Below are 14,500 nucleotides of genomic sequence, written 5' to 3' on the forward strand. Positions count from 1 at the left end.
ATTTCTAGGCTGAGCAATAGAGCATGGATTCTATTAAATGCTGTTAAAAGATAACAGTACAAATGGGAATGTGAAATGACTTGAATAAAGGAATAAATAAATGACCCTCGGGGTCTCTGTGGTCTTACTGTGTACAAGTGTAGTGACAGGAGAAAGAGGGAATGAAACCAGGACTGTTTCTCATCACCCATCACTTCTCCCCTTCCCTGTCCTCTGTTGTGGAACACTTTTCTTCCAGAGTGATTCAGAGAGTGAAAAAAGCAAACCAACTATGCAATTAGACCCCTGAGGTCAAGTTTGAAGTGATTTATCTGTGTTCAGTTTAGCAGGATGTCAAAGCCAGAATCCATGCATTATAATTAACAATTAAAACCAAACGCCGACCACGGGGAAGAGAATGAGGGCAGAGTTGTTATTCCTGAATTTTTGTGCTGTATTAATTATTCAGATGGAAGACGGTCTCTTTTTCACTAAAGTCAGAGGCTTTCGGATGTAATATTATGTTGGAATGTTATGATAGGAAGCTGAGCAGAGTAAGAGTTGAGAAGAGAGTGATAAGCATCTAATGTAAGGCCCTGCCTTTGCCACTGCTGTAGCCATTGAATCAACCTCTTCAATAGTGACACTGCGCATAACCCAACTGGTATGCAACCACTTAGCTTTGTGCAAGCCAAGCCACAGCCAAGCACTGGAGCACTTTAACCAGCTCACAGTGCACATACAATGGCCATAGGCTATCTAATTTCTTATCCTCAATGGCCATTTTCAAAGAGGTTGAACATGCATAAACAGCAGAGGACTCTGTTGAGTTAGTACCTACTCTTGCGCCTGAAAGCTTTGTTTTTGTGTCATCGCACAACAAAAGGGTGCAGCTTTAACCTCCAAGGTAACCTGATGAGGCTCTGCAGGACGTCACAGGCCAGAGCAGTAAAAGGCAACGCAGTAAAAGACATACACTGAGTGATTGATGGACATAAAGATACATGTAAATAGGCTCATGGTGGGGCCAAGGAGAGTTCTTCGACACCCACCCTGTAGTCTCTGCATAACACTGCTCTGTGCACCCATAGAGGAAAAGTCAACCCAGATTCAGCTGTTATAAAAACAGAATATGGGAGCCACAAAATGAGGGCTGGACCACATAAATTGAGGCATTCATTGCGACTGAGATGGCTGTAAACCCTGCCTTGCCTCTGTCCTCTGACGCTACCAGGAAAAAACATCCAAGGCTACAGCAGTAAGGTATGAATACAGTATGTTACAAGAGGATTTACTTCAGTTCAAAGATGAAATGTCTCTGTGATTTAATGCGAGTGGATCTCCCTTGATGAATGCCTCATTAGATTCACTCTAAAAAAAAAGAGGAGGGGGGCAGGAGGGAGGAATGTGCCTGACTCAATAATTGCTCAGAATGACTCATAAACAATGCACAAATGAGTTGTCATCCACATCACATCTTAACAGATGAGCTCTTTGTTCAGCAGTGAGATCCTAAAACTTGTGCAATAACATAGAAAGGTCTTAACTTCACATTTATGTTCTTTAGACCTTTGAAAATTAAAGGGGACCTACTACACTCATTTCCAGCTCTTTATTTGTATTCTGGGACTCCACTAGAGTAGCTTTGCATGATTCACAGTTCAAAAAACTCCTTGTTTATCTTATACTTGCCCTTTATGCAGCTCCTCAGCTCAGCCTCTGTCTCTAATAGGCAGTTTTAGCTCCTGTTTAAGGCCCCCCTCCCAATGAGCCCACTCTGTTCTGATTGGCCAGCTTTCCAGAAGCCTACTGAGGGGCCGCTGTATCAGGGTCATGTTAAGTTACCGCTGATGCAAACCAACCTTTACTGCTTCATAATAAAAGCTTTTAAATTACTACATAACAGGAGACTTTTATTGTGAAGAATTGAGAGGAAAATAAACATGTTCCTCACCGAAATAGCAGTGCTTTGTTAGCGGCACTAAAAACTGGTTGACACAACAAAACATGGGGAAATTTGGAGCTATTTGTTGAGCGGCAACAGTTACAGTGATGATGTTTGATGAAGAGCTGCAGACGACCCGCACACCTACAACAGGTGAACAACTTATTTCACTTTGCCCTGCTGTGTAATGGAGTCATGGCTAGCGTGACTACACCCAAAACAGTGGAAAAATGCCAGAATGTCAGTGAAGTGGAGCAGTGAACTTGCGTGCTGTGCGTGGAGCAAATGACATGAAATCCGTCACAAGCCGACATGGGCTCAGGCTGGAAGTAGAAAAAAATGTTGGAAACTGAGCATTCAGAGCAGTCTGAGGCCAGTGCTTTTTGCTCACAGGGATTACTTCTACATACGTTTACCTCATTATTCGGCACTTTGGCCACGTTTAATATGAACATCCGACATTGTAACATTATATGTATGTCTGAAAATAAGGAAAAGTCTTTAAGCAGACACTAGAACGCCAGAACTAGTGATTTAACAGTATTTTATGGTGGAATAGGAACTCAGCTGTCTGCAGTTACTTTACTTTATACCCTCAAGCTGTGAGCCTTGGCATGCACAGTTCAAGTCCAAAACTACACACACCCTTCAATCTTGATAGTATTGTTGAGAACCACAGGCAACATCCAAGTGTTTGTTGGTCACATATAATAAAGATCTGAGGTGATAACAAAATCAGATAAGGAAATACAAACTCAAAGGTCACAAATTGATATTAATGATAGCTTTCAAACTAAAGAGTGTGTCATATTTATGTTTGAATAAAACTACATGAAGCTTGAGAGAGTTTACTTCTACTAAGTGAAACTACCACAAATTAAGTTCACCTGCACTGCTTTTCTGTGAAGGCGTCAATATAGAAAACATGTCCACGGCTTATTGAGATGACAAACATTTCTGAAGAAATAGTGAAGAAAGATTTTTTGAGTCTTTGGGAACATCATAACTGGTGATCATCTTAAAGTACACTTGTGATAAAAGATTCTCATTTCATTTGAATAACATAACATTACGAATTATCATATTTAATGTCTCCTTAAAATCTTTTTAATCCTTTACTATAAGATTTAGCTAATTCTGTTGAAAGGCATTAATGACAAAAAATGCAATCTATTATTTTTCATGTATATTTATTTATATAAGAGTTATATTGTACCAATGTTTTTTTTTCTAAATGGTATGCATTCTGTTTATCATGACATTGCATTTACAGTACAAATTGAAACCCAGCAAAATTGTGCAGACTGTTTATTTAACCTTTTAGATGGTTGAGGACATGATACATATTCTACATTGTGTGGGCAGATGTATATTATATCAGCTGGTTATATAAGAGCCCATAACTCAGTGTTGGTTTGAGCTGCTGACCTAAAGTAATGTGATAGACTAGATCATCATGAGGTTCTAAATTATCAGATTAAAAGTACTGAAGTTGCAGCATGGTAGATAAAATTGGCAGGTGTTCACTCTGTCAAGTGGATTATTCAGATTGCTAGTAACAAGGGTAGGGCGGATTTAATATGGATAAAATACTTTATCAACATATGTGTCATTTTATATCACAATAACAGTGACAAATTTTATGGAAAATCAATTGAGAAACTGTTAAAGACTAAATGGTAAATAACTGTTTTCAGATAATTCAGCAAATTAAATACCTGAGAAGTCAAACTACTTCATCATATTTACGCAAAAATCATCATCTAAACTACGCAGTTGTAAATAATGTTGTATATGTCTCGTATGCCCTTAAAATGTGAATGTTTTAATTTGTGAAGTGCCAAGAAACTGTAAATGACAATTTGCTTTCAGCTCATGCTGGTACAACACATCAAACGGAAACATTTACATGGTCCCTTACAAAGAAGTACTATAAAGATAAATTAATTGTGTCCATATCTTTGCCATGACAGCCACAGCACAAATGTTTGTTACATGCTCAACCACAATCCAATGACTAAGCGCGAATGCTGTGACTTTGATGAAAGCAAACAGTTTTGACCCTTTGCAACAGTCCATGAAATTGGAATTTTATCTCCATATATCAGATCGTTGCCTCTGACCAGGTGTGAAAAGTACCAAGGGTCCCTGCGATCAAATCGATTCTCCAGTCAAGCACAAAGCCAGCAACATTGCCAACATCTGAGGTGTACATGAGCACGAGCTGGTAAAGCCAGCGGGACCAACACACAAAGAGCTGCAGATGACAGTCTCTAGAAACAGACAAGCTGGGTGGTCAAGCTTGAGGCATCAGGTGAGAAGTTCACCATTAAGTGATGTTGAAGTAAAACAGCAGTCACAAAGACAGTATTCTCACAGCTGTGCCAGGTGTTGGGCAAACGTTGCAACCATTTGCAACATTTGAACAACGCTGTGTACTCCCTTTATGAAGCGCAAGGAAAATCAAATGCATTTCCCTGACAACAAATGTGTTTAGGGGCTTACATTCTCATGAGTGGCATGTTCAAAACAATAATTTCTAAGAGACATCATAATATTAATGATAAAAAAAATCTAAAAATTGCCTCAAGCAGAGATGAATAGAGAGAGCCTGATTTTATTACAGAGCTGCATTAACACCCACCCACACTCCCTATTTTGTTAAGGAAGCCAATCCATTCCTTTTTTTTGAAGCATAGGAGCTAAACAGGGTAAACAGTGATGTAGCTAGTCGAAAACACCAATTACAGCACACCCCTGCAATTCACAATCAACAAACACTCTTTTATCTGCGGTCTCACACCTTCAATATGTGGGGAACAACACTGAAGACATTTATGTTAATCTGGTTTTACCTTCCTGTCACAGTGGTTTGCAATGGAGAACAGGAAGTAGGGATAAAAATGTTTTTTTGTTTTTTTTTCTGCAGCTAAGGTCAAGAATCCCACTGTCTGCTATTCATTTTGAAAATATTTTCACTATGTTGAGACCAAAATGCAAAACACCTGCACATAAGCTTTACATAAAATTTGCTTCAGAGGCCAAAGAATGTATCAAAACTGGACACTCTGGCTATATTTCACTCAAAATATTTAATGCCTTTTTATCTTATTTTTCTTTGTGAGAAGCCTGAATGGCAGAAAATCATTTTGGGGATTATCCGTGTTACCTGATAAGAGTGCAGTCAACAGACAGCCTAAGGTGTGCAGAGTTACAATAACCAATCCCCAGTGACCTCCACTTGGAAGAACTGAAGAGAGCAATCCAAGTCCTATTATCTGTTGAATTTGTATGAGGGATGCTGAATTTTTCCAGCAGATGTTTCCAGTGACAGTTCTGAGGAAAAGGTAAAGCCAGGTCCCATTAAAAAGGTCAGGTAAACAGAGTGTAGGCTCCTCAGGAATTCAACCTCTTTAGCCTCTGACCTACATTTACACTTTTCACCAAGGGGATCCTTCTGCACCCTTAAGGTTTTTGAGATCATACATGTAAGCTCAGTAGTCCAAGTTATCAAATATGGAAGAGTTAATGTGATAAATATGAAGGATTTCATTTAATATGGTGCCATTTTGTTGCATGAAATGTGGTATGAAATTAAAAACCAAAAAAGTATTTTCTCACTTAAGTCATTAAATGACAGCTGAAATAACAACCCATTCTATTCCCAGAGTATCTACTGTAATGTCAACTAGAACTGAAACGATTAGTTGATTAATTGCCTTAGTTGATCAGAAAATGAACAACTATTTTGATAATCGATAAATCGTAAACACACTAAGTAGTAATTTAATGGTTCCAGTTTCTCAAATGTTCGAATTTGCTTATCCTGATCTTATTATTATTGTAAACTGAATATCTTTGATTTTGGGCTGTTAGTTGACAAAACAAGGATATCACTTGGAAATTGTAATGGGCATTTGTTCACATTTTTTGCACTTTTTTGCCCCTTTGTAGATCAAATAACTAATGGAATAATTGCTAAAAGACCTACAGGTGAATCATTAAAGGATTGATTCAAATAGTGTTCACGTTACATTATATTCCCTTGTAGAATCATGGATTCACCAGTTTTCACAATAACTGCAAAACTGCTACTTGTCTCCTCTCAGTATTGCGCAGTACTGTGCTGGATCTTGTCTGTCTAAAAAGGATGACACCTTCAAGTGCCACGACAATAAACTCTAATCAACACCAAATATCAATAACAAACAAAGGGGTCTGTCCTATGTTTAACTGTCAGCTATGGCCTTCTGACTTTCCTCTCTCTAATCCTTCCTCATTCGTAAATTCATGCTGCGGCCCAGTGGTGACAAATCCAGTCAGAGTGGCTGGCTTTAGAATTTGTATCCACTCATTTGGCCATTTCTACCCTTTTGGAGCAACGCTTCTCTGATGGGAGGCTGATAAATCAACTGTTAATAATGACATAACACACATAACATTTCCATCCCTGACTCCCTGTGATGTAACTCAATGTCGGTTTCAGAGAGCATCCGAGAATGATTCTTGCTGAAGTTTATTTCGCTTCAACACCCCCCCCACCCCACCCCCCCTTGCAGTCACATCTAAGTTGGATTAATGGTCTCCCTGTGTCCAGATGTTACATACTGATGGAGGAGGTGGGAGGAGCTTGCACACTCCTGTAACCTCAACTATGGCTCTCACTCTGGACAGCTTCCATCAAATTCTAGTGAAACTTATATAAGATCTAACAACAGATGTGATTTTTGTACAGGCATTGATAGGAGCTGGCTTCCGTGGGATAATGAAGGTAATAATATGCTACTTTTCCATTTGGCATCAAAGTAAACATACTATCAGAGTGAGATGAGCTGTCAAATTGATTTACTAATATATAGACATATAAAAGGCTCTCAGACCACTGCTGGAGGACAAAGAACATCAGTGTGAGCCTTTGCCTGTTTTACATCCACAAAATATTACGAATGGTTTCCAAAAGACTCCAGGATTATGTAAACATGGAGGCTATCATTGTAAATGAAGCATAGGCTTACAAAACAGAGCAAATCTGTAATACAATTATGGAGGTACAAAGTAAAATGTTGTATATGGCGACATATCTGTGGAAAATTTCAAATTATTGAGCTATTTTGCACCATTATGTTTCCCTTAAAATACACAAGAAAGAAAAAAAAGCAGGCTGTTAGCTCAACAGGTCTGCAATGCCTTGTCAAAAGAGCAATGGTGCATTTAATATCTCATTATTACTATCAGGGATTCGGGAGTATTAAGGAGATCCCGGGAGGTAAGAGGATAACTGCACGACTATTCATTTCACTATCAGACATTACCTGGCTGTCACTAGTATAAATTGTGGTTCCCAGCTGTACAGACGCTGCACGTCTGGACAAGCCACGCCATTAAGATTATACCTTTACAAGCAGACACAACAGTTGTTTTCATATGCGCCAAGTAAGTGAAAACAAACATGAAAACTGATCTAACCGATGGCTGCCACAGGTTTGATATGTAACTCAAGCGTGCTGCTCAGATTTTTTGTGAATAAAAAAAAAAAAAAAAAAAAAACACCCGGCAGTTTCTTTGAATGGTGGCTATCAGCTGTAGCCGTACACAGAAAATACACGAGGAATTGTATTTGGCGTGGGGAGAAAAAATGGAGAGGAGATAGAGCCATTTTGTCGCAGTCAGGCAGAAATAATGTAGGTGGAAATGGGTCGTTCATGCAAGTGTTGCGATTGCTTTTTTACCTGCTGAATATTCCAACTGTGAATAACCTCAGTGTCTGCCATCCTTGCAGGCAGGCCCATTCTGTCTGCTCAGACAGGAGCTCTGCTAAACAACGCACGACAGGTTCTAGGCCAAAAATAATCAGCGCAACTGCTTATTTGTGCGGTACTTTCTCTGATTAAAAGGCTTCCCCAGTTACCGATCTCTCTCTCTGAGGACACTGCTGTGGCACACTGTGTTATTGTAAAGACAACCTATTTGGCTCTAACTCTAGTGAACACAGGCCTGTGCACAGATGCTTTGCAGGGGAGGGAGGAGGAGGAGGAGGAGAGGAGGGGGGAGAGAGAAGAGAAAAAAGTGATCATGCTTTCTCGAGTATCACAATGCAAGATAACACAACAGGCTTCTTACCTACGGTTGCACCGTTAGGAGATATGATCTCCAGGCAGAGTATAAATCCCAAGTAGAACAACCTCATCGCCATCTCCTGAGCAATGCCCGATGGCACTGCTGTTAGAAAGGAATAGAGGAAAAGTTGGCTGGATTTCTGAAACCAAACAACCCGATCAACCACCTCATCCGAACCCCTTCAATGGTCCGGGTGCGATTGTCCGTTTCAGCTGCGCCCTCAGCCCCGCACGGTGGCCGCTTCAGACGGGCTTCTGGAATAAAAAGGAGACTTGCTACAGCCCGGCGAGGCTATAGGCAATGCAGCAGCACAGTCATGTATATTTCTAATTGATTATCGGCATTCAAACATGATGCACAGCACAGTGTAACCTCTTGTCTCTCTTGTGCTTTGCTGGGGTCTCTTGTTTCACCACACCATGCCACCAGAACAGTCCAGCTCGTACAGAAAGCCCTGCAGCCGCCGGTTCCGCTCAGCTCATTCCGTGCCAAACTTAAAAAGAAAAATTAAAAAAGGAAAAGCGTTTTTTTTTTCCTCTCTCTCTCTCTCTCTCCCCCCTTCAGAGCGCCAATGCCTCACTGTGCTTGTGGCTGCATGAGTGGATGGTGAATCTCAAGCTCCAGCACCGTGAACGAGCCCGTGACGTAACCAGCTCGATTCCTCAAAAAAAAAAAAAAAATGGGATAACTGAGCGGCGAGTAGTGTCTGCGCATGCCCCAACACACCTCCTTTTCTCCTATTTCATGCGCTTCTTCATCCACCCGTGGAGGTGGGAGAGAGAGGCGGCGCTGCTGCAACTGGCGCTCTGGGATCAGCCATGTTGGCTCAATATCTGTACAGAATCCGGGTTTTTTTTCTTGTTAAAAATTGGAATGATAGGAAATTACAATATTGCAAAATAGTTGATTAATCACCCGTGAAACAGTGACACGTTGCTCGCAGAGTTGTTGAACAAAAAGTCTACTTTTATTATGCATTTATCAGTTGCTTAGCACTGCATAAGAGGATAAAGCTGTAACAAGCAAACATATAATGGCCTATAATTGTATTTAAGCCCACTACGACAGTAACAAAATGGTTTGTTTGGGTTTTTTTTTGCTTTAAGTCATATATTTGATCTATCCAGTATATCGCCTCTTTCAAATGGTGATATTTGGAAAGAAATTCCTATTTCAAAATAACATCTTTTGCTGCAGGACTACAATAAATCCCACCATTTTAACTTAAATGGAGTACTCTCAGTGACCTCTTCTATTTCTGTATTTTCTCTCTCACACACATTCAGAGCTGCACCAATAGTAGTTTACAAGTCAAAAGAGAAAAGCACCACAGTTCAATGAGAGGTGTGTATGTAGCCCACGCTGTGGATGCTCTCCAACCACTTTTTTTTTTTTGTCTCCAACCTCTGTATTCCTCACTAGATAATGCCCCCTGCTGGTACATTGAGATAATGGCATGAATCTTATGAAATTGAAATGAATTTGGTTTTGTTCTGGTTTATTTGACCATGTATAATAGTGTCATAGTCTTTCCAGCTTCAGGTAAAGATAATTATTCACAAAATGAAAATGCATTTGTATTATATGGACTGTAATTACATTGCACGGTTGCCAAATCTAACAACATAAAAGGACCTACATCTGAATTTGGAGTTCAAATAAAGACATCTACATTATATTCTCCAATCTATTAACACAATTACCATTTTTGTCAGAAACCAGGTTAAAGATATTTGCAATAATTCCTAGAGATTTTTAAGGGTTCACCTTATACATCCATAGTGCAAGTTTACTATTTTCAGTATAAAAACAAATTATCCATATAGGGATGACCATTTCTGGATGTATCCAAATTATGTGGCCGTGAAAGATTAATAAATTAACAGGAACAACAAGTACCTACAGGAATACATGAGTGGCCTCTCAAACTGTTAATAGATTAGGCTCTTCAGTGAAAATAAAAAAACATGTCATGAATTATTGTATAAATGTCGTCCACAAGGAAAATGCAACTTTAACAATGTAACTGTTTATAGCTTTGAACATACAGTGATTAACCTTTGTGAAATTAAAGTTGTGAATATAAGATGAGTATTCTCATAAACCATCTAAACCTGCAGGGGGCACTGAATACTCACATTAGAGAGAGACACTCAGGCTGTAATTTATTTTACTAAGGCAACAACAATAATCCAAAACTTTGATGCAATACTTGGTAAACTTTACATGGCGCACCCTCTGAGAAAGCTGTGATTAAAGAGTACTTTGGTTAGAAAGAGAACACGTGAGGATCTCTGCCCCTGCCACAGGCGTTTTGAAACTAAAAAGCTCATAAATTTCTCTCTCTGCAAGTCTGAGGTGTTGTGCAGTCTGTGTCTCCCTTTTCCCATCAGCATTTAATCATGGGCACTAAAAACAACAGGTGTGTATTTCACACTGAACAAACTGATGGTAACCTCACTGCCGCTGGTGTTAGGAACGAGCGTGCCATTTCAGGGCTTTTCAGCTTACAGATGTTTACCCAGAGCCAGAATCACAGGGGAGAATGTGAAGTATGTGGAGAATCTGTGAAAAACATGCCTGGATGTTGTCTGGATATCTGTTGAATCCGTGCATATTTTCTCTCCAAGCAACAAATCAGAATATAAAACAAAGAAAGTTAAGGGGAAATAGTTAGCATAACAGGATTTTAATTTTTTTCCTGCAACCAAAGTATCATTCACTCCATTAATGCTCCTTTCAGGTTCACTAGAAAACACTTTTTTTTTTTAATGTTAGCCAATTCGTTTACTTTTATTTACACTGCTGTCTTTCCTGTTTGTCAACACATGACTGCTGGTGTCACCTCAACCTGAGAATGCCCCCTTTTGTGGGAGGAGGGTTAAGCATTGTCAGGAGAGACAGACGCCAGCATGCTGTGTGGGAGACAGCTTGAAAGAGTGCCAGCGTAAACACTCCCAGACCACATGTTCTCCCAGGGCAGAGGGGCTGGCCTCTCTCCAGGCACATCTGCACACAATCCCTCAGCTTTTAGCAAGTCAGCCAAGGAGACAGAGCAGGGCAAAAGGAGGGAGAGGAGAGGGAAGGGTGGGGGTAGCGTTCCCAGACAGGGAGAACCTGCTTCTTCTGTGACAGTAGTGTCAATGATGAAAGAGATGACATCTGACTCAATAAAAAAAAAAAAAAAAGATGAATGATGAAAAACAACACGCAGAGGGAGGATCACAAGAATCTACTCCCTGTATGTAAAGTTAATAAAAAAGTCTGTGTGTGATGGCTGACCAACATCTATGCAACTCTATCACACCACCACTAGATTCACATACCGAGGTCTGCTTGGCTACATTGCATCATTACCCAACCTGCCCATATCCTTGAGAGAAGATGGATTGCTGCATAAATCAGGCCCCGTCTCTCTCTCTCTCTCTCTCTCTCTCTCTCTCTCTCTCTCTCTCTCTCTCTCTCTCTCTCTCTCTCTCTCTCTCCCTCCCTCTCTCTCTCTTTCTCTCTCACACAGCCACAGTCTGCATCTGTAGCTGCGTATGTGCTATGTGTGTAATTTTTCAACAAATTCTCCTCTGGCACACTTATTCTTTTTAAAAAAATAACCAATCCAGCTCATATTATACCTAAATGTAAATATAAATGTACTCCCATCTGTCTCTGACACCCCCCCCCCCCCCCCCCCCCCCCCCCTCCCTCACCCCCCCCCCCCCCCCCAACAGCTTGCTGGTAAAGTGTGGCTTTGTGCATGTTTTCACAGAGAGGTAATTACTGAGCAAGCTATGCTGACAACACCTGAGGAATGTCGAGCATGCACCAGCAGCCTGTGTTCTCCTAACCCCCCCCCCCTCCTCCCCACCTCACTTCTCCCCCATCTGCAACCCTCCCCCATACAACTCACTGGAGAGTCCCAGTCCAACACAAAGTTCAACTTCACATTTTCACAGGAGTCTTAGATTTGCAGATAAATCAGTTGTTATTTCACGTAATATTGAGGTTGTTCTACCAGGACACACACTTTTCAACTCTAGATTATTTTAGATTAAACCGCTTGATTAACGAAATTCTGTTGCAGTATACGATTACAGATATTTCTGCCTGTTAGCGGAGGAAACCCCATCCAAAAACCCGCAGTTCCCAACAGGCCCCACTATTCCCGTTACTGGTGAATTCACAGTGTGTGTTGGCTTGGCTCGGGCACTCTGTTAACTGAGTCACTCCCCAAACTGTCCTTGAGCTCTTGTGGAACTCACAGCCCATCTGGCTGAACACTTGCACACACATATCAAAACATCACATAGATTGAAACGGGGGGGAGTGGACGACTCTGGGTGACCTAATTGTGGTCTGGAAAGGGTCCAATCGAAAAAGTGTCAATATTCAGCTGGAGAGAATAATGGCAAAGCAGAATAATGTTATTTTTATGCAAATGCAACCAATACATCAAGTTTTGACACTGAGTACATGCGTGCGTGTGGGAGCCAGAGAAATAGAGGACGAGAGAGAGATAGAGATTATGAATTCGGCTGAGCCTCTCCCGTCTGTCTGACTAGACCGTCATGATGAAATCAGGATGAAATCCCTTGTGCATGTAGATCAACATAAGTATACAGGCCTGTCCTCTGCCTTTCTGTGCAGCTGAGTTTTGCAGTTGCAGATGTAATATGCAAATGCCACAGCTAGAAAGAACACACTGTATGGCTGAATGAACAATTGCATACGTTTTCTACACACTTGAGGGCTAATCAGTCAGGGTACGCAAGACAAGGCAAAAGGGTCAGGGGATTTAGTTGCCAAGCAACTTCCGTTGATACAAACATTTTTTTTATTTTTTTTATTCATATGATGAGAGCTGTCTAAAAGGATGACAAATGATGGAAATGCAGAGGGATACAAGATATTTTTGACTTAGTTACCCTATTTTTCAAGTTATTTGTAAATTTGGATCAGATCCAGAAAACTGAAAATTGAAAACTGTAGAGATAGAGTCAATCATACCTTGCAGTGTTGACTATTAGCATTATATAAGAAGTGATGAAGTTGAATATACAAAAGCATGTGCACTATAGGCAAGTAAAACATTACATCAAATATCAGGTGTATTTTCAGCATAGCATTACTTTGAGGTTTTCACAGACGATACACTACGCTCACATAACTTACATCACTTTGATCACAACTGTGTCTGATTTGTAACATTATTTTATTCTGTAATCATCTTAATGTAACAAAATTAGGACATTTAAGTTAATTATTGTCTCTTATCACTGTAGATCTTAGCACAGCAAAGACAAAATGTATTTAATTGATTTGCCCTCCTAGATCAGGTATTTTACTCCCCTTGCAATTATGTTCTAAATATTAGATTGAATATTGAATATTGATCTGATATGCTGAGGGATTCCTCTGTGATCACAGCAGCTACGTATAAAGTGTGTGCATAACATTTTGGTTTCATTTTTTTTACTTTCTTCATAATGTTTTTTTTTCTTTTATTCTTCATTTAAAGGCAGACTTCTATCGTTTTCACATTAATCTGCTGAAAGTGGAAAGTTTCTCTGTGCTCACCTTAAATCAGAGTTTAAGGCGCGTACTTTACAAGCAGGATTTGTGACATGACATCTAGTTTGGAGCTGATCGTGGTCCAGTACACAGTTTACACAAATGTGAAGTGGAAACTTGAAGCCTCCAGTGAACATACACTGAGAATGGATTTTTCAGTAAAGTAGGAGACATCTTGTGTCCAGCAGTTAAACTTTTGAGATGAAAATGATTTGCATATTCATAGATTCTGATTTTTTTCCAGTGAGAGAGAAGAAGTAGATGTGATTTTAAGGATGTTAAATAGGCAATTGAACTTTTTGTGGGAAAACATATTAGACACAAATTACTATTTAAAGCAGATTGTTTTATATATCTTAAGATGTCTACAGGGATCTTTAAAGAGCTGCTGATTATGAATAAATGTAATTTGTTTAAATTTCAGTGTAGAGTTTCTAGTGCTCCATGTTGGTCTAAATGCTGTTTAGAAGTTTTTAAACCCCCTTAAAAATCTTAGGAGATACAGTAATTTAACAAGAAATGGTCAATGTAAAGGAGATACCAGTGTTGGGTGCAACCAGATAATCAGATTTTCTTCCTTTGTTTTGCTTGTCCTACATAGATATTAACTGGAGTCACAATTAACAAAGATGGCCAGAAAGGAAGACAAGGATGTGACATTTGAGTTTGTAAGACAACTCATTTTAAGGATTAGGCTTCTTTTTCCTTTCAGTATCACGTGACCGGGGCTGGCTTTATCCTTTTTGGGCAACAGGTGAGACTTTGCTTCTGGTGCCTGCCACGTCTTGACTTATCTAACTGTGAAATGTCACCCAGATGGCATTGGCTCAAACTGGAGGGGTTGTATCACTCTTTGGAAGTGAACCTGTCCTGCATATACGAATGGGAGGACAT

General features: G+C 40.0%; 1 protein-coding gene across 1 annotated transcript in view; it reads right to left on the bottom strand.

Moving 5' to 3' along the window:
• lrp1ab (low density lipoprotein receptor-related protein 1Ab) overlaps positions 1 to 8,685 on the bottom strand; it is an 89,201-nt gene extending 80,516 nt beyond the window's left edge. Inside the window, exon 1 of the mRNA XM_042409705.1 lies at positions 8,045 to 8,685. Coding sequence (XP_042265639.1) covers positions 8,045 to 8,117 — 73 coding nt within the window. The 5' untranslated portion in view covers positions 8,118 to 8,685. The remainder of the gene's footprint in view (positions 1 to 8,044) is intronic.
• Between the last annotated feature and the right edge of the window lie 5,815 nt (positions 8,686 to 14,500).

This window comes from Thunnus maccoyii, chromosome 4, assembly GCF_910596095.1.
Source record: "Thunnus maccoyii chromosome 4, fThuMac1.1, whole genome shotgun sequence".
Taxonomy (NCBI): Eukaryota; Metazoa; Chordata; class Actinopteri; order Scombriformes; family Scombridae; genus Thunnus; species Thunnus maccoyii.